Source organism: Haliaeetus leucocephalus, unplaced genomic scaffold, assembly GCF_000737465.1.
Source record: "Haliaeetus leucocephalus isolate CR32 unplaced genomic scaffold, Haliaeetus_leucocephalus-4.0 Scaffold120, whole genome shotgun sequence".
Classification (NCBI taxonomy): Eukaryota; Metazoa; Chordata; class Aves; order Accipitriformes; family Accipitridae; genus Haliaeetus; species Haliaeetus leucocephalus.
The window spans coordinates 941,125-960,315 of NW_010972556.1; the positions used below are offsets into that span (position 1 = coordinate 941,125).

At 39.1% G+C, this 19,191-nt stretch overlaps 1 protein-coding gene across 2 annotated transcripts in view; it reads left to right on the forward strand.

Moving 5' to 3' along the window:
* LOC104843065 (chromosome unknown open reading frame, human C5orf28) overlaps positions 1-18,894 on the forward strand; it is an 18,997-nt gene extending 103 nt beyond the window's left edge. Inside the window, exons 2-5 of one of the 2 annotated variants that reach the window (XM_010585767.1) lie at positions 2,388-2,474; positions 2,857-3,001; positions 8,371-8,758; positions 17,216-18,894. In XM_010585767.1, coding sequence (XP_010584069.1) covers positions 8,435-8,758; positions 17,216-17,551 — 660 coding nt within the window. In that variant the 5' untranslated portion in view covers positions 2,388-2,474; positions 2,857-3,001; positions 8,371-8,434 and the 3' untranslated portion in view covers positions 17,552-18,894. The remainder of the gene's footprint in view (positions 1-2,387; positions 2,475-2,856; positions 3,002-8,370; positions 8,759-17,215) is intronic. The other variant, XM_010585766.1, reaches the window with a different exon arrangement.
* Positions 18,895-19,191: the final 297 nt, after the last annotated feature.

Sequence of the window (19,191 nt, forward strand, 5' to 3'; positions counted from 1 at the left end):
CCGCCCGCCGTCGCCCGGGCCGGGTAGACGCGGGCTTCTCCTCACGGTTCCGGGCTGCCTGCGGCGGGTTGGGGGTTTCGGGGCTGCGTTGGTGAGAGGAGCCCGGGGCGTTTATAATGCAGTGGGTTTTACTGAGAAGAAGCTAAAGCGGGGGAAGGCTGTCGTAGCAGTCTGACGGGAGCCAGCGTCCAATGCCTGTTTTTTTAATAGAGGTACCCATACGTCGTGTCAGGTCTTAACATAAGAAACGGTAATGCGGTGCTTTACCGAAAGCCAGGCGTGTCACTTACGTGTAAGGTTCCCTAACACTCTTGGCTCTGTTTCTGCGGTAAAGGTGACAGTACGTTTTTATTTATTAATGATTGAGGAGATGGCTGATGAGGGGTCTTTGGTGCTGCGTGTTGAGACAAAGCATACCCTTTCCTCGTGACATAAAAATTATTGCTGATCTCTAATTCTGTGTATCTGTCTGCCGCATGCGTGTCTTTCCTTCATCCCTCTATTTAGTTACATATACTGATTGTATTTTAATCTTAAATTGGGTTAGCTGTTTATGATCCAAATGCTGTTCTAGTTAATGAGGGCAATGCATAAACTGCTCATGCTGTTTTCTTCCTTGTTTTTTTTCTTTCTTATCTATGATGACAAATGATTTTTTCTTCTACTGGATAGTACCGTGGTCTGTTTCTAGTTACTAAATACTTTTAGGACATTTCTTTCAACTCTTTCTTTTAGGTGCATCTCAGTTCCAAAGTATTCAATAAGGAGAAGGTCTGCATTCTGGTGTCGTGGTATCTCTTTTCAAACACTTTAATTTATGGTCCCTGAAATAAACAATTTAATTAAATCCTGATATTATGGGGGTTTTGTTTGTTTGTTTTTCTTAAATTGCTTGTGGGTTTAATTCAGTTTGTTCCTCAGTATCTTGATAGAATCCTACTGATTTCTTGCCTGCTTTCGTCCTCTTTCCTCTTCAGCCTCCTTCCACCCTCCAGTCCCAATAATGCATTGTAATTATCTGACCCAAAAATACTTGCATTACCAGTTCTTCACGGATTGTTTTAGGCTTGGATCTGCTTTTCCGTGAGATAATACATTGAATGTTTGAGCTTGTGTCTTAAATGGTGATTGTACTTTATGGAGTTTTTCATATAAACTAACACCCAATATCAAATAATCGTTTTTCAGGAGGTTATAGAATTATAAGGGACTACTGCGATCTTTTGACTTATTGCATGAAATGCATAATTCTACTAATTTTATGCATTAAATTCCTATGTATATTCTTGTACCCAATAACTTCTTGCAAAGTTGGGCCAAAAACTTTGGAAAGCAATATTTCTAAACAAAAATTTTAGCCATTGGATTTTTGTTTTTTTCTTACACCATGAGTTGAAAGGCCTTAGTGTCAGCTAATTCTCCAAATGCATATTTACAGCTTTGATCTAAGTATCTTCTCATGTCAGTAATTTACAATGTTAATTGTGCATTTGTTAAAATGAGTTTTATAATTTCCTTAAATGAAATTAAATATATCAGCAAAATTGCATTTTGTGGGTATAGGTGGTGATTGTACGTTATGCTTTATCTCATATAAAAATGTCATGAGAAGTCACAACTCTAAGTCATGTTACTCTATCAGCTGTTGTGTGCATGTGGTTCATGTAAACCCAACCTAAACCTTTCTTTCAATGTGTGAACTGGACTGACCACTCATAGGTTTCTAAGTATTCTCATATAATACATCTATTTCCCACTGTTCTAACAAGAATGTAAGCTCCACAACTATGCTTTCTGAGATTTATAAGATAGAAAAACCTGTGATGCTTTGTTGTGGTATTTTGTAAACATTCTGAAAATCATTATTTTTCAGACAAAAAATACAGTCTTTAGTTTTATATTAAAAATTGTAATTTCTGAGATTATTTTGGTTGAATGGAGTTTTGCTTTTTCTAGTCTAATTTCACTCTTTATCTGCAGAATATTTATACTTATGCTGTTGTACCTGGGAACATGACTAGATTTTTACACAGATAGCAGTCATTTTTGTCTATAAAAGACAGCAAAGACAGACTGTTTAAAAAGGACAGTTATGCCATGGACATGGCTCTTGACTAAGGGTAATCTGAAGCCACATTTTTGCTTCCTGTTCTTCATTCTGGCTCAAAGACACCCATTTACATATTGTCCATGTTTTCCAATTGGCATTGTTACCTTTATTTCATGATACATAATCCTCAAATCATACTCATTTGGGGATATTTTTTTTTTAAGTCTATAGTGATACTTCTCCTGTGTACTTTATGCCCATGTTAATAGTACATAGCAAAGCAGTGTAAGCCTACCACAGAACTGACACAGTCCTCTGTTGCTATTTGAATTTATAGGTCTCTGTTTATCTACTCCAGGGTCACCAACTGATGGGATGAAATTAAAAAGAGATCCCTGGACATGACTCATAAATGTTTCATTAGGTGAGAATCTTTCAGGCACACAGTTACAAGGGAAAATCTGTTAAAATATCTGTATACTTCGAAATCCAGTTACTTAAAGCAGAAGGCTGGAAGTGCCTTTTTCTGACTTTATGACATTGGGGTTTATTATCTTTTAATTACTATCTTATTCCATCTTTATTTGTGCCCTTCTCTTGTTTTATGGTCTTTTTTTCCCCACTTTCTTTAACAGAGCTTCTAAGCCCTAGCTGAAGTTCCTTTTAGCTCAATTTTATTTGTTCAGGAATTCGTTAAAAAGATGTTGCTTTTTTCTGTATTTTTGACTGTTGTTTAATTGTCGTTTATGTTTTGAAGAGCTTTGTGTGGTATTGGTGCTTACGGCTGCCTGGTTCAATTTATTTAGGATGAAACAAATGAGTTTTGGTCTTTCCTGCATTGGACTGGGCAGACTGGATTCAGAAAGGACAGAGGCTTGACGCTGAGGCATAGACCACATTTGCTACTGGAATAAGGCAACTGCAATGGAAAAAATATGTTCTAGTCCCGGGGTAAGTTTGATTCTGAATACTGGTGTGCTTTTTAAAGGTATGTTGCTACATCAGCTCTTCACATATTGGATTCTTATACAGATTTTATGGCAATTTTAAGTAAAATCTAACCTGGCATGATGGTTATATAGAAGAAACATTTGTGAGGAGATCACCATTTGTTCCTTAAAATGGTATCTGTTCAGAAATGTACTGTATCTTGTAAAGTCCCCCACCAGAAAATGGCAGTGTTTCAGGAAGTACTTTGTGTCTACGTGTTCATTCAGAAGAGACCCAGTCATGGTTAACAGACTCTAAACTTGACCCACTTTTTTTCATCTGTGTGCAAAGTTCATGTATTATTCATTTCTTCTCTCTTTTAACGTTTTCCAAATAAATGATCCAGCAGGCTTTTTTTCTATAAAGATCAATGCCAGTAGTCATGTCATGTGGATAGTTCTACAGTAAACAGGAGTGTAAATAATCTGGAATAAATATTTATATTTTCTGGGGCTATAAACAATAATGTGTTTAAAATCATAAACTTATGTGTCAACATTGTTAGAAGTATTCATTTTTAAAGGAAGTCTAATACACTCATAAAAAGCCCATTTAGAGTAAAAATTTACCTGATAGAACTGTATGAAGAAGGATTATCAAGATTTAATGTATAGCACAGAAATAGCAACTTCTTGGGAAGAATCCATTTTTAGATAGGATGTAGGCTTTGATACTGTGGTCTACGTTCGTGGCTCCCCAAAAGGACAGAAGAGCTTATCAGTTGGGACAATTAGAATTGATACTGTCCTTTGAAGACTGCTTTTCGGTGTGTTTAATGTAATGAAGCTAGGGAATACATCATTTATATGAGGATTTTTATTTCAAAAGTGTTCTTTTTAATGTTATCACAGAAATGAGTACTCTGTCTTTATAACCTGGGTATCCTCTAATTGATTCTTGGGAGTGGGGTGGGGGTGTCTTTAAGATGTTGAATTATTTTTCTAATTTCTTTTGAGGGGTCAAGCAGTTCTTCAAAGACAATAATTATTCCCAAGAAATCACTTTGTACAAAAGGGTTTCATAACAATTATAGAACATAAATAGTTTTAAAGAACATTTATGTGATTATTAATGCTAGTAACAGTGCCTTTATTTTCAAATTACAATGGTCAACTTTTGAAAAGTAAAATGGCTGGGATTAGTTAATTTTCTTTTTTTTTTTTTCTGCAAAAAGAGCTGTTGTGAAGGTAATGTGGCCGACAGTAGACAAGTCCTAAAAGTAACAGTAGAGTTTGCTGCTGGAGCACATCCTGAGGAAAAGCATATGTAGTTTTGCTCTGTAAGGAGTTAGTTTTGGTTCCTTCTGCTTGACTGAATGGTTGTTGTCTTTGTGTTTGTGATAAATAGCAAAGATATTTCAGTGGTTCTGGTTTTCTTAATGCTTATTCTATGTGCAAGTCTCCAAGCGAAACAAGGAGTTGCTCAGGGAGGAGTACAAGGGTGATAATACATATATGTTTACAAAGTATGTAAGTGAAAACAGTGTTTTGGATTATAGATTAGAAACTGTTTCAACAGTTGTTGCAGAGAGAGATTTGGGATTTTTCCCAAATTTTTTTAGCATCAGTCCTAAGAATCCTCCAAACTGTATCTTTTTGTTGTTGTTACAGTGTAAAGGATTTAATTTAATATCATATTTAAGACCAGGACAAATCTTGAAACATATTCAATGTATTATCGTAGATACGTGTTGTGGTTTACCGGCCAGCCAGCAGCTAAGCACCACACAGCCGCTCACTCACTTCACCCCCACCCAGTGGGATGGGGGAGAGAATCGGGAGGGGGGGAAGGGGGGGAGTAAAACTCATGGGTTGAGATAAGAATGGTTTAATAGAACGGAAAGGAAGAAAATAATGATAATTATGATAATAACATGAGAATAATAATATGATAATAATAACAATAATAACATGACATAATAATAAAAGAAATGTAATATACAAAACAAGTAATGCAGAACGCAGTTGCTCACCACTTGCCAACCGATGCCCAGTTAGTTCCCGAGCAGCAATCCCCCCTGGCCAACTCCCCCAGTTTATATACTGGGCATGACAACACATGGTATGGAATACCCCTTTCACCAGTTTGGGTCAGCTGCCCTGGCTGTGTCCCCTCCCAGCTTCTTGTGCCTCTCCAGCCTTCTTGCTGGCTGGACATGAGAAGCTGAAAAATCCTAGAAACATTGCTTAACAAACTGATGTTTTCAGTTTTTGCTATCAATGTTATTCTCATACTGAACCCAAAACATAGCACTATACCAGCTGCTAGAAAGAAAAATTAACTCTATCCCAGCTGAAACCAGGACAGTATCCACTCCTTATTCTATACTGTTTACATCATGCTCGGGTCCCATACTTTCCAATACATCCTAGTTAAGCACCATCACCTTTCCTGTCCTTTGAGAGATACAGATAGATAGATAGATAGATATACATGCACACACACACAGAGATATCATTCCCTCAGTCTCTGAGCCATCCCTATAAAATGTCCATTGAGTTCATTCAGTCCATGACTTTGGGCTCTGTCTGGCATAACAGTCTATCTGGGCAGGAGGGATGGTGCGAAGTCCGCTCGGTGGGCAGAGCGGGATCGGGCTTCGGTGCAGTGCGGCGAGCCAGTGACATTGGGCACAGCAGGAGTATGATGTGTACTGTTGGATTGTTGCATGCTGAAGGCAATTCTGGTGCCATCACTACTGCGTTTCACTCAGTTTTATCAAAGTTCATTCTGGCTTAATCTAAGCGATTCTTCCTGTAATACCATTGATACAGCGTATGACAATTACAGTAATGATAACATCCAGTGGCAGGGGTATACTGCAATTAACATCATACAATTTAATTCATTGGCTATTCTCACCTAAAATCAAACCCCCTTGAGGCACACATTGGCGTTCCCCATCCTTCCACAGCAGTCACCAAGTGCACCCAGGTCCTTGAGCAAAAGTAATCGCACGAATGCGTTTGCCTCAGCCTGAGGCAGGAGTGACCCAGACTGTCTTCCCTAACATATTTTTTATGTGCACTACGGGGACTTTATCCCCTTCTACAGTAGGTAAAAGTTCTGACTGGGCAGGGCCACCCCGATTGGCAGGTCCTCTGGTGTTGACTAACCAGGGAGCTTTTGCTAAATGTGCATCCCAGTGTTTGAAGGTTCCACCCCGCATTGCTCTCAGTGTAGTCTTTAAGAGCCCATTGCATCATTCGATTTTCCGGGGGGCTGGTGCGTGATAGGGGATGTGATATACCCACTCAATGCCATGCTCTGTGGCCCAGGTGTCTACGAGGTTGTTTCGGAAATGAGTCCCCTTGTCCAACTCATTTCTTTCTGGGGTGCTGTGTCGCCACAAGACTTGCTTTTCAAGGCCCGGGATAGTGTTCCGGGTGGTGGCACGGGGCATGGGCTATGTTTCCAGCCACCCGGTGGAAATGTAGCGCTTGCCTTGGCGGCTTTGTGGGAGTGTGATATAATTGATTTGCCAGGCCTCGCCATATTTATGTTTCGGCCACTGTCCTCCATACCACAGGAGCTTTAACTGCTTGGCTTGCTTGATTGCAGCACATGTTTCACGTTCATGGATAACTTGTGCAACAGTGTCCATGGTCAAGTCCACCCCTCGATCACGAGTCCGTCTATGTGTTGCATCTCTTCCCTGATGGCCTGAGGTGTCATGGGCCCACCGAGCCATAAATAATTCACCCTTATGTTGCCAGTCCACATCCACCTGAGCCACTTCAATCTTAGTGGCCTGATCTACCTGCTGGTTGTGCTGATGTTCTTTAGTGGCCCAGCTCTTGGTACGTGAGCATCTACGTGGCATACTTTTACAACCAGATTTTCTAGTCGGGACGCAGTATCTTGCCACAGAGCGGCAGCCCAGGGGGGGTTACCTCTGCGCTGCCAGTTGCTCTGCTTCCATTGCTGCAACCACCCCCACAGGGCACTTGCCACCAGCCATGAGTCAGTATAGAAATAGAGCGCTGGCCGCTTTTCTCTTTCAGCAATGCCTAAAGCCAGCTGGATGGCTTTCACCTCTGCAAACTGACTCGATTCACCTTCTCCTTCAGCAGTTTCTGCAACTTGTCATGTAGGACTCCACATGGCAGCCTTCCACTGCTGATGTTTTCCCACAGATGGCTCCCGTGTTAAAGAGGTGATGACAGTGCTGAGTACATATACCAGATTAGTCCCACAACTGATAATTTTATCATACCATAAACCAGTGTTACACATTACATCAAAGCGAAAATGTTAATCCACCTCCCACGGATGATAAGCAGCAGCACGGGAACCATATACAGCAAGTGAGGTGATACATAACAGAACCCTAAAAATTAGCACCACAACTCTTTAAGAGCCAATAAATCAACATTGTGACCAGCAACTATTAAACTAATATAATGAATGCTTGTAACAAATTCGTTTTAACATGCTCTGGTCAGATCTGTTATCTCAACCCTTTGTGTCCCACATTGGTGCCAAAAAGGTCTGTCATGGTTTAACCCCAGCCAGCAACTAAGCACCACGCAGCCGCTCACTCACCTCCCCCGCCCCCACCTAGCGCGATGGGGGAGAGAATCAGGGGGGGAAGTAAAACTCTTGGGTTGAGATAAGAACAGTTTAATAGAACGGAAAGGAAGAAAATAATAATGATAATTATTATATGATAATAACATGAGAATAATAATAATATGATAATAATAACATTAATAACATGACATAGTAAAATAATTGGAATGTACAAAATGAGTGATGGCCAGTTAGTTCCTGACTAGCAATCCACCCCCCAGACCAACTCCCCCCAGTTTATATACTAGACATGACACCACACGGTATGGAATACCCCATTGGCCACTTTGGGTCAGCTGTCCTGGCTGTGTCCCCTCCCAGCTTCTTGTGCCCCTCTAGCCTTCTTGCTGGCTGGGCATGAGAAGCTGAAAAGTCCTAGAACACCACTTAGCAACAACTGAAAACTTCAGTGTGTTATACTACCATATCAGCTACTAGAAAGAAAATTAACTCTATCCCAGCCGAAACCGGGACAATATGTTTCAAATTATTTTGTAAAATGTCAGATTTCAGAAAGTGGAGTTAGAGCTTTCCATGTTAACAAAGGTGCTTGTTCTAATTAAAACAGGGCAAGTGTTTTAATTCAGAGCTGTAGTGTTCAAGTCAATGAATTAACTGAAATAAAAAATTCCCTAGGGATATTGAGTGCAAACATTGGATTTGGGGTTTTTATGCTCAGTTGTAGCTGTGGTAACAAATGCTTTGTGCTAATGGATTTTTTCTTTAATAATTTTCTTCCTGTTCTCTGACATATACAGAACAACTGACGATACAAAGGACAATGCACAGTGTATATCCAGATGACATTTTGTGTGCTGTGACATGGTTTTTGCCATGGCATCTGAGACTGAAAAGGCCCATGCTCTTCTCCAGACTTTCAGCACAGCTTCAGTTATTTCTAGCCTAGGTTTGGGAATATTCTGCTTTGTAGCAGACAGACTTCTGCAGTTTTCCTTCATTCAGCAGAATGACTGGCTCCGAGCCTTGTCTGATAATGCAGTGCATGGTATACTGGGAATGTGGTCCTGGGCAATAGTGATTGGACTCAGGAAGAAAAGTGACTTCACTGAGGTCACTCTGGCTGGCTTCCTCGCCTCTGTCATTGATGTGGACCACTTCTTTCTTGCTGGCTCCCTGTCATTAAAGGTAAGTCAATAGATCAGTGATTGTTTATATTCTTTCTTCATCACTGTTTACTTTATTGTTCTACCATACCCTAAAAAAAAAAGAAGTCCCAATAATACTTCAGTTAGGTACATTTTTAATAGATAGATGCGAATTATATTTGTATGCAGTTGTTAGGATTTTAAAAGCCCTAGAAATATTTTACATCTACTGTTAAGTTCTGCTCCTTACAAGGCTCTGAAAAAAGAGTTCTGAAAGCCCTTCTGTCACAAGATGGAGTGGATTGGACCACCTAAAGAATCACCTTCAAGGGTATTGGCAAAAATGATGTAATAGGAATTTATAAAAATGTGACTTCACAGAATTCGATGGCAAGGTTAACTCTATTACATAATACATGGATTAAATGTACAAAGGAAGATTAAGTTAGAATCAAACTAAAATGTTCTATACAGAGACCAAAGACATAGTAGGGTAAATGAGAAACATTCAAAGGAAAATCAAGTCAGAATTGATTTCTTGTGATTTGTACAGAGATCGGGAACATGAAAAGGGTAAGGGAGACTCTCCTGTTGAGCGACAAGGCTCAGAGAAGACCCCCTTGCTTTCTAAACTCCTGTCGGAGTCTGGGTGCGGCTGGATCAACTCCTAGTCCCCGACTTGGTCAACGGTTTATGTCTAAAGGGATTATGAGTGTAGTAGCAGCCTGAGGTTTATTCACAGTTGAAAAAAACTCACGACAGTGATTTATGTATAGATTTATATACTTGCTGTAGAATATTCAGGTTATACACACATGCACAAGGACACTAAGAGATACACATACAAGCTAGTAAAAGAGATATACCTGTTAAAAACTCCCCTCAAGTTCAGTAAAAATATTCACGTCAAATGCTTTGGCATTTTTCTCAATGGGCAAAAGGTCAAGCCTCAAGCAAAGAGTATCAGCTCTTTCGGCTTTCAGCGACAGACCTCCAATCTTCACCAGCTGAAGAGTTTGCGAGCTCTGAGAGGCATCCCACTCAGAGGGAGATGCTGGTCACAGCGCACTGCAGTCCAGGAGAGCTCAAAGGGTCTCACTTAGTACTACTGCTTATAGGTTCGTGAGATGATTGGCTTTAGTCATCAGCAAGTTACTGGCATTTCAGGTGCACTAGTACCGTTTCATGTCAGCAATGATTCAGGTAAGGAAGGCTCCAAGGCTGTCAGAGAATGACTTTGGATTCAGATACAGGATGTTCCAAGGCTGTCAGGAGAGGATTGAGATATGTCTGAAGGTTGTCAGGAAATCACTAATTATCCCTGCTTCTGTCCCCAGCCTCCGCTGCACAGCAGGAGTCCTTGAGACAGTCAGCATGACTCCCTGTCTTAGCCATGCAAGAGTTCTGGTACGGTCAAGGGATGCTTAACTGCCCAACTCATTACTCTTATGCTAAGACCTGGCGAGACTTCCCAAGTTCGTAGATTGGCCCAGAGAGAGGGGGAGGTGCACCAGTGCACCTTGTACATGATATCTTATGTGTATCACGTAGTTGCTTTGTTATCCAAGTTAAACAGTTAAGTGCTGCTGTGCACGCTTTGTGTATAAAGTGGATTATTCCATTTCTGTTTACAATAAGGGGTAAATATAGCTGGAAAGTAGATAGTCCAGGTGCTGTTTGATTTCACTCAGTCTTATTGAGTAGTACATTGGGGTTTAGCCAGCCCTAAATATTTCTCCAACAAGCCATGTATGAGCTGTCACCTTTAAAAAAGGCAGTCTGAGTTTGCCCTTAAATATAGTTTGTTTAAAAAAAAAATAAAGCAAGTGTCAAACTTATTAATAAAAGTAAAAAGGTGAATTGGCCTCTGTTAAGGAAGATGTGTGATCATCATCCATTTGCACAACTGTTTCTTAGGACAGAGTTTCTCAATAGGATTAGTACTACCAGATGATGACATTCTTTTTCAGTAGTTCTCCGGTGGTGTAGATGTGTCTTGTTCCCACTTCTCCATTCACATGCATACATATATCCCTGTCTTCTTGCCTGCTCCAAACGTACACACCCAGCTTTCACTGATCACAACATTTTCTTCTGTATACTCTCCAAAAGACTTGCACTTTCTGTAAGCTCCGACTGTGCCAGCCCCCGCCACAGTCCTCTTAACACTGCCCTCCAGATTTCATGCCTCAGCCAGTCAGTCCTTGTCCCGAGCTAGCTCCTATTCCCCATAGGTGGAGCCCTGCCACTCTGCTTGTTATCAGGAAATTTGCTCTACTCAGCAACACAGGTCCTCTACAGTTCAATTATGCTGATGTTGCTAGCATACGTATATGTACATGCTACTTAACTCTCCCCTCCCTAAAAACATACACGCCCACCTACAGGTGGACCTGCACAAGAGAAGGGGAAGATACCCACCTTTACCCATTCAACCAGAGCGTAACTTAGTTGTTTGACTGTCTTGCCTTCTTTCTTCTCCAGTTTGCTCGTAAGAGTATTACACTCTTCATATGGATGACAGAGGAAATAGCTCCTAGGAAGCAGAGGAAGGAAGGAGGTGGAAGGAAAATTGCTGGATTTTGTAATCCTTTAATTACAGAAGAACAATGCAAAATGGTTTATCAATTTTTTTAAAAATATGTAGGAGACTGCTAGATGCCGGCAGCATTATTGCTTATAGTTGAGGTGTAAAAGTCAGACTTCGTATGGGCAAATAGTTTTTGTTTATGTACAATATCACTATTTGTTGCAGAGTAAAGAGGTTTTCCTATTTGTGCATTTGGTGAGTTTCCCCCTTAACATTTGTCTTTGACAAAGAGGGCATTTTCACAAAATCACAGAGTGGTTGTAGTTGGAAGGGTCTTCTGGAGACCATCTTCCCAAACCCCGAATCTGAAGCAGGCTCACCTGGATCCAGTTGCTCAGGACCATGTCCAGACAACTTTTGAATATTTCCATGGATGTAGATTCCACAACCTCTCTGGGGAACCTGTTGCCACGCGCAGTCACTGTCACGGTGAAAACATGTTTCCTTATGTTTGGGAGGAACCTCCTGTGTTTCAGTCTGTGCCCATTGCCTCTTGCTCTGTCAGTGGGCACCAGTGGAAAGAGCCTGGCTCCATCCTCTTTGCACCCTCCCTTCAGATAGTGGTACACCTTGATGACATCTCCCCTGAGCCTTGTCTTCTCCAGGCTGCACAGTCCCAGCTCTCACCCTTTCCTCATATGCAAGATGCTCCAGTGCCTTTATTATCTTAGTGGCCCTTCTCTGGACTTAATCTCCAGTAGCTCCATGTTTCTCTTGTAGTGGGGAGCCCAGAACTGGACTCAGCACTCCAGAGGTGACCTTACCAGTGCTGAGGAGGAAGGGAAGGATCACCTCCCTCAACCTGCTGGCAACACTCCTGATGCAGCCCAGGATACCACTTGCCTTCTTTGCCACAAAGTCACATTGCTGGCTCATATTCAACTTGTTATTCAACAAGTTGAATTTCTTCAAAACTGCTTTCCAGCCCATCGGCCTGCAGCATGTATGGGTGCCTGGCATTGTTCCTCCCTAAGTAGTCCCTAGTTCTCCCCTTTTGTGTACTTTTTGCATATGGAAATACTGTAAAATTGTAAAACTATATAAAGAAGTTAGTTTGATTAATGGGTCCTATAATACTAACATTTTGGTATAGCATTTAAATCTATAATTATTCTCATGTATATTTTCTTATTTTAAAGTCAGTAAATGCAAGTGATGAATGGCTAGTTATTATAAAGTATTGTTAAAATGTTATTGCTACTTTTTCTTGCATTTGAGAGTATTACCAGTATTTTTTCTTCATTAGGACCACTAGATGACACTCTTCACCAATGTCTGTTTAGAAAGTTGAGTATTCTATTGTATCATAGAACTGGGAGGTGACCTGTCTCTTTACTGCCTTCAGTGAGGCAAGGTTAAATATTCTTACGCTTTCCATGATGGAGAATGTTTGTGTAGCCTATCCCTAGTATCCCAAACAAAGTAAATTAGTGCAATTTCATGACTTAATTTGTTCCTGTGTTGTTTCAGTTCCCAAGCAGGTCGCAATTGTTTTTCTAATATCCAGCGTAAAGTGTTGTTGTTGACACTTAGAGCTTGTCTTCTTATTCCTCAGGGCCCCTCTGCAAAGACAGCTGATTGCTGTGCTCTCCCCAAATCAGAAAATCAGTTTCAAATCAGAAACACAAGATGTTGCACATAGAATAGCCCTCTAGTAGCTAAACTTACTTAGCTGAGGTAAGGAGAAGGCAAGATGCCCAAAGGCTTTTTCATAGCAATTTGCCCACAAACTCCTCCCCCTTCAGTATGTTAACTGGGCTAATAAAGGATGCTTACCTGTAAACCATATCCTATGTTGGTCTCTTGACCCTTAAAGCAGTAACAGCATTACTCTTACAACTTGCAAAACGATTATGCTTTACAAAAAGTCTCTTCTTGACTAAATAACTTGCAAAAAAATCCGAAAGGCCTGGATTTATGTTTTCTAAACCTCTTGCTATTTTTCTCATCTCCTCTGGATTGCATTTTGCCTAAATTATCTTTAAAGGGGCCTGTCCCAAACTGCATATAGTATTTTAGGCAAAACTTCATTTGAGCCAAATAGCATAGATTAATTCTTTTTAATGTCACATGCATATAACACTTCTGTCTATTTTTTAAAAATCTGTTACAGGTTTTATGTCTTCCTGCAATGCCATCAGAATCTGTTTAGTTTGTGATATAATGTAATCCCCTTAAGCTTTTCTGCTATGTTGTTGCCTGGCTAGCTAGACCTGATTTTAATATGTGATTTTTCTTTCCTCAGCTTAACATGATGTGCTTTTCAGTTTCATGTCATAAATTGCAGGCTGTTGTCTATGTAATTTATTACTTCGTGGGATACTTTTTTACTAAGTATTTGTTAGTTCCAGTCCCTGTCTTCCCTTTAGATTGCAGGATTGAGAGTAACTGATTTAAGAGACTACAGTGTTTACTGCTTATGCAACACATTACAAAGTAACTAATAAATTAAGGAATCTAATTAACTAACCACACTACTATTACTAATTTGTAACAATAATATTTTTCACATTACTATATGCAATTATCTATAAAGCTCTTCATCATCACTCTTAAATCTGACGACGGGTTACTTTTTTGAAGTAACCCTTCTATGCAGCACAAGGCAGTATTGCCTTCTACCTCCAGCTGCTACCTTCACACTACTACAGTCCTGTTCCTGATGACACGGCTTGCTGCTTGGATTATTTGGCTATTGGGCTGTTTTTTACGGTGTCATCATTATTTTTCTGGAGTATTCAGGGTAGTCACCTGTGATATTTATATGTTTACTCTGATAAATTCTTGTGTACCAAGCAGCATGTGATCTGCCCTTTTGCCCACTTTATTTTTGCAACAAATATAAAGTCTACAAAGACTTTGCAACTTAGAATCTGCAGTTCTTTGTATTCCATGTAGTTTTTACTGTGTATCATATGCACACAAGTGTAGAAGAATCTAAGAATCAGTGTTTGAAGAATCTGTCTCATTGACTAGCTCTAAAGGTGAAAGTTACTCCAGCCTGCCATCATATTTGGCATTGCTGATAAACAAGAACAGCATGTTTTGCTGCTCCCAGTGTCCCCCAGGATTGTAGCCCAAACACTCATGTTGCAGAACAGACGTGCAGAAATAGCTAGCTTGCTACTTAAGGCTTAAGTGTAGAGAATGCAGTCGGTGGCAAACAAGGTTGTACCGACAAACACACATAACACAGCTGGTTGATGTGCCACTGCTGACCAACCTCAGGTACACAGGAGCATTTCTGAAATTGGAGAGTAAGCTTTGGACACACACAATTAATTTAATATTGAATTTATAGATCAGCCTCAAAACTAAGGACTTCAGGCTTGGGAAGCATCAGGGAATATGAATGAGGGAGCAGATTTAGTTACATAAATTCAATGGTGTCACTTTGAACATTAAAGCAACAAGTTTGCTTGGGTTCTCCTGCATGTGATTGTTGTCTCCTGTCTCCAGCTGCTCACCGCAGTGTGCGAGAGGGCTTGAGGAGCAGGAACTTCAAGAAGATCCTGCACCTGATTGAACACATAGGCAAATGGAAAAGTGTTTTGTGTTGTGAATAAATTCTCTTTGGAACCGCAGCCTGATTTCTCTCATAGTAGACGTCCCCCTAAATCTACCCAAACCATGATCATCTTTTTCCAGGAGGTTTAAGGCAGAAAACGCTTGTAGTATTTTTTTTTTTTTTTTTTAAGATCTGGTGATTTCTAAAGGTGAACAAATTTGCCTGTTAGGAGAAAGAGTGTAACAGCTTATATTGCCACATAGAACTACGTGTCTCTCTCTTGGGCTTGGCAACTCAAGGATGTAAATGTTCCTCTAGTTACAGAACGTAAAAGAGAAAACAGACTGTTCTTCTCTCAGAACTTGGGCAAGAGCATTTCAGAAGCCTAATGACTGTACTTCAGTTACAAAATAGGGTTTTCTCTTGCTAAAACTGAGCACTCAGGTTTGCTGTATGAACAACTCTGCCACCTAAAATTCTGTATGAAAAAAACCTTAAGCATCACCTCCCCAAAACTGGAGAAAGATTGGCATTAATACTGATAAATTGCATATGTAATTAACATTCTCCTTACGCATTGTGTTGCTGTTGGCACCTAACCTCCACAGGGCAGAGGGAAAAGACTTTGCCATTGATTTTTTCAAAGTGCAGAAATAGTGACCAGTCAATAGGATGCCATCCAGGGTGGTTTTTCAAAATTAGGCTGGTATGGACTTTTTAGGTTCTTGCTGACAGTAACAAAAATCTGACTATCTTTGTAGGATAGGTGATAAACAATTTCACCATCACAAGATTTTTCTACTTTAATCTGTGAACAGTCTGCTGTTCAGAAATGAAACAGAAATTAAATTGTAGAAAATTAACCCTTTGCACCAACTTTAAGGGGTTGGGTCCATATCATTACAGTTAGAAGTTGTTGAGACAGTTTGTGAGCTTTTTAATCCTATCACCTGATTGAGTGAGTCATGGGCAAGCATGTGGTGGGAAGCTAATAGAGCGAAGTTTTCTGCAAGTTTTTAAAACATTGGCTTTGGTTTAGAGCACAAGCTGTTACATTCCAAGGTAGTCCATAAGCTTCCATCTTTCTGTTTCTTGGCTAAGGCTACATCAAGGTTTCCTTACAGAGAAGACAGGGTTCCAAGTAATTGTCTAAATTATCCATGAAAACTTGGTGAAACTATTCCAGAGTCCCACTCTCAGGTATTGTAGCTGTTGAGTCCTGCAACAATTAATTCAACTGAAGCATTAACAGGTTACTGACTGGTGTCTTGTAGTGATGTTTTGTTTGCTTTCTGCAGTAGATGCGGTTAGGGATGTGTTCAACATAACAATCTGATGCACTGTCATGTGCAAAGAGTATGTTTCTGGTGCCTGTTGCAGTCTTCCCAAATGTTCACCAGTATCTGAATTGAGCCAATTAATATTAAATCAGCACCTGTATAGATCTTTTAGTAATGTCCTATCATTTCTCCTGTGCTTACAGAAAAAAGAATCTACTTATTTGTTGCTTGGACATCCAAGATATTATTATTTAATTTTTTTTACTATCTTTGAATTTGTGGAGATAGTTCTAGCTGGTGCTAGTAAGTACATCCCAAATATTTTCTCAAGTATGTATATTAAATTGATAATTATCACTTCTTAGAACAGCTAAATTTAATCTCACTAGCTAGACATTCACCTTGATTAAAGCCAAATATTGGGCTTTCAGCTGAGTTAACATTAAACACGTTGTTGATATAAAAACCCCAGTCACAAATGATTCAGATTGGCTTCTGAACTTGTCTTTTATGTGTCCACAAAGAATACTGTGTCAAGGCAATCAAAATACATGTAACTTAGATCATATTTTTGTTGTACTGGAAATTACTGTTCTGTTCTAGATACTGTCTAACTAAAACAACTTCATGGGTGCTAACAATAGTATAATACAGGATGTATTTTTGAAAATAAATGCCATTAAAGCATATGAAATATTTCAAGTAAAGGATATTAAATATTTCAAGTGTATTGTATAGTTGTTTTCCTTTTAATTATCTTGAAATTAAATACATGTAATCAGTGCAGCAGACTGTGCAAGTTCCTGTATACCATGTGACTATATGACAAATAGCATACCTCATCCCTCTCCTTCCCTGTTTTGCCGTTGGTAACTATATGCCATTAGTATGATTGTATGATTCATGTCTTACAATGGACAGGGCAGAACTCAGCTCTCATACATCTAAATAGTCGTATTGTTGATTTTGATGAACTTCAGTGGAAAGGAACAGTATGTTTTTCTTTGTACTTCCACTTAGCCACTTGATAATACACCTGTAAACATGGATGAAACATTTCTTTTCTTGTGACAATTCTTGTCTTGTAGCCATTGCCAATTATATTTTTCTTTTCTGCAGGCTGCTCTGACTCTTCCACAGAGACCACTTCTTCATTGTTCTACTGTGATTCCTGTTGTGGCTCTGACATTAAAGTTTATTATGCACCTTTTCAGGCTTAAGGATTCATGGTGCTTTCTTCCCTGGATGTTGTTCATATCCTGGACTTCTCATCATGTCCGTGACGGGATTCGTCATGGTCTCTGGATCTGCCCGTTTGGAAAAACTCCTCCTTTGCCATATTGGCTGTATGTGGCAATTACAGCATCTTTACCTCATCTATGTTCATTTATTATGTATTTAACAGGCACTAGAGAATTAATGTCTATAAAACATGGAATCCGCATTGATGTGTAAGAATGATGGTTCTTAAAGCTTGTTTGTATTAGCACTTGAAATAAGCTGTCTGTTTATCACTGAAGTGGTTTCCTTATGTTTCCTATGACTTCTGAGTTAGGCATTTTAAGCCTGTGGAGCCAGTTAAAGCTCCTGTGTCAATTCCTTGTGGTCACAGAAACCTATTTAATGAATGGTAATAATTTTAAATCTATACAGTCCCCTTATAAAATATGTGGTCTTCCATTATAGTTCATGCATAGCTAGTTGATTTATAAAGTACTTAGTCTCTCTCTGTAGTGATTACATTACATTTTACTGTCATCGTGCCGTTCATCTGATCACCATTCACTTTAGATTTGTATTCTGCATTTAGATACCACTTTTCATCTAGACAGCATTTGTATAGTACTTTAAAAATGTAAAGTACTATATAATTGCTAATTACTAGTGAGAATTTAGTAGTGTATGGCACTCCTAAAAAATATCAGTTATCCTTTTGAATTTATTTGTTTTCCTGCTGGACTCTTCTATTCAGTTGTTTTAAAAGAAATGCTGTTTGTATTTCACAACATGCAGCTGTATACCTGCACCTCTTTGAACACTGCTATCATACCGTGTTTCTACTAAATTCTATTCCTCTGTAGTTGCTTGGTACTCAATTTGCAGATAATTACTAGCTATTATTTGTGGTTAGGAGAAGGCAGTTCGGTTACAGTATTATGTCTGTTGGCCAAATTGTTTAATTTTAAAAATATAGTAATTATGAATATTATTTAATTTGGAACTAAGGAATTTTAGTAAATATTTAAGGATTGTGTAAAGGCAAACTTATTTATTACAGTAAAACATAAGCTTTAGGGAAGATTCAGGAAGATACAAGAAAATAAAAATTGCTCAAAATGTGAGTTTGCTTAAAGATCTTACTCTTTTACTCATAAACAGCATTTTCCATTAAGTGCAATATTATCCTTATTATTGTAAAATAAAATGCATTATTTGGAAATAGAAATTTCCTCGTAAATAAATTTCTTAAGGAAAAATGTTATGTTGCAGGTTCGTAACATAGTCATTTGCACTGTGGATTGTTCAAAGTAACAGTTTTCATTTACAGAAATTTCTCAGAAAAAGTCCCAAAGTAAAAATTAAGATCTTGTTTAGTTTACAGTGTACACGCTGAGAAATGTCTATTAATGTTTATTTTTTATTCATTGAACTCCATTGCCCTTTAAGGAGATGGGACTTAATTACTGCAGTTTGTGATGAATAGCTGCCAAAAGGGATTATTTTTATGGAAGAATATATATAGGGTAGCATGTGCTGAACTTAAATTATCAAAGGGTGCAAAGATTAGGTGATGTGTTCATACTGTATATTAAAGTACAAAAAAAAATTACAGAAAATATTAACTGGGACAGCTGGCTTAATGGGTACCAGAGACCTTCTATGGCTGCAAAGTACTAAAGGCTCTCTGCAGCATATTAAGCTAATTACAGGAAGTGTTTCACCCTTTTAACATGTGCCTTCCCACAAAAAGAATAGTCTCTGCCCAATTTGTTCTTCATATTGGAAATGTATGCTTATGGAAACTTGTCTGACAGTACAGTGGGCCTGTTTAGCCTTTATTATAAACTGAATAAAAGGTTTTTTCTTGGAAAGAA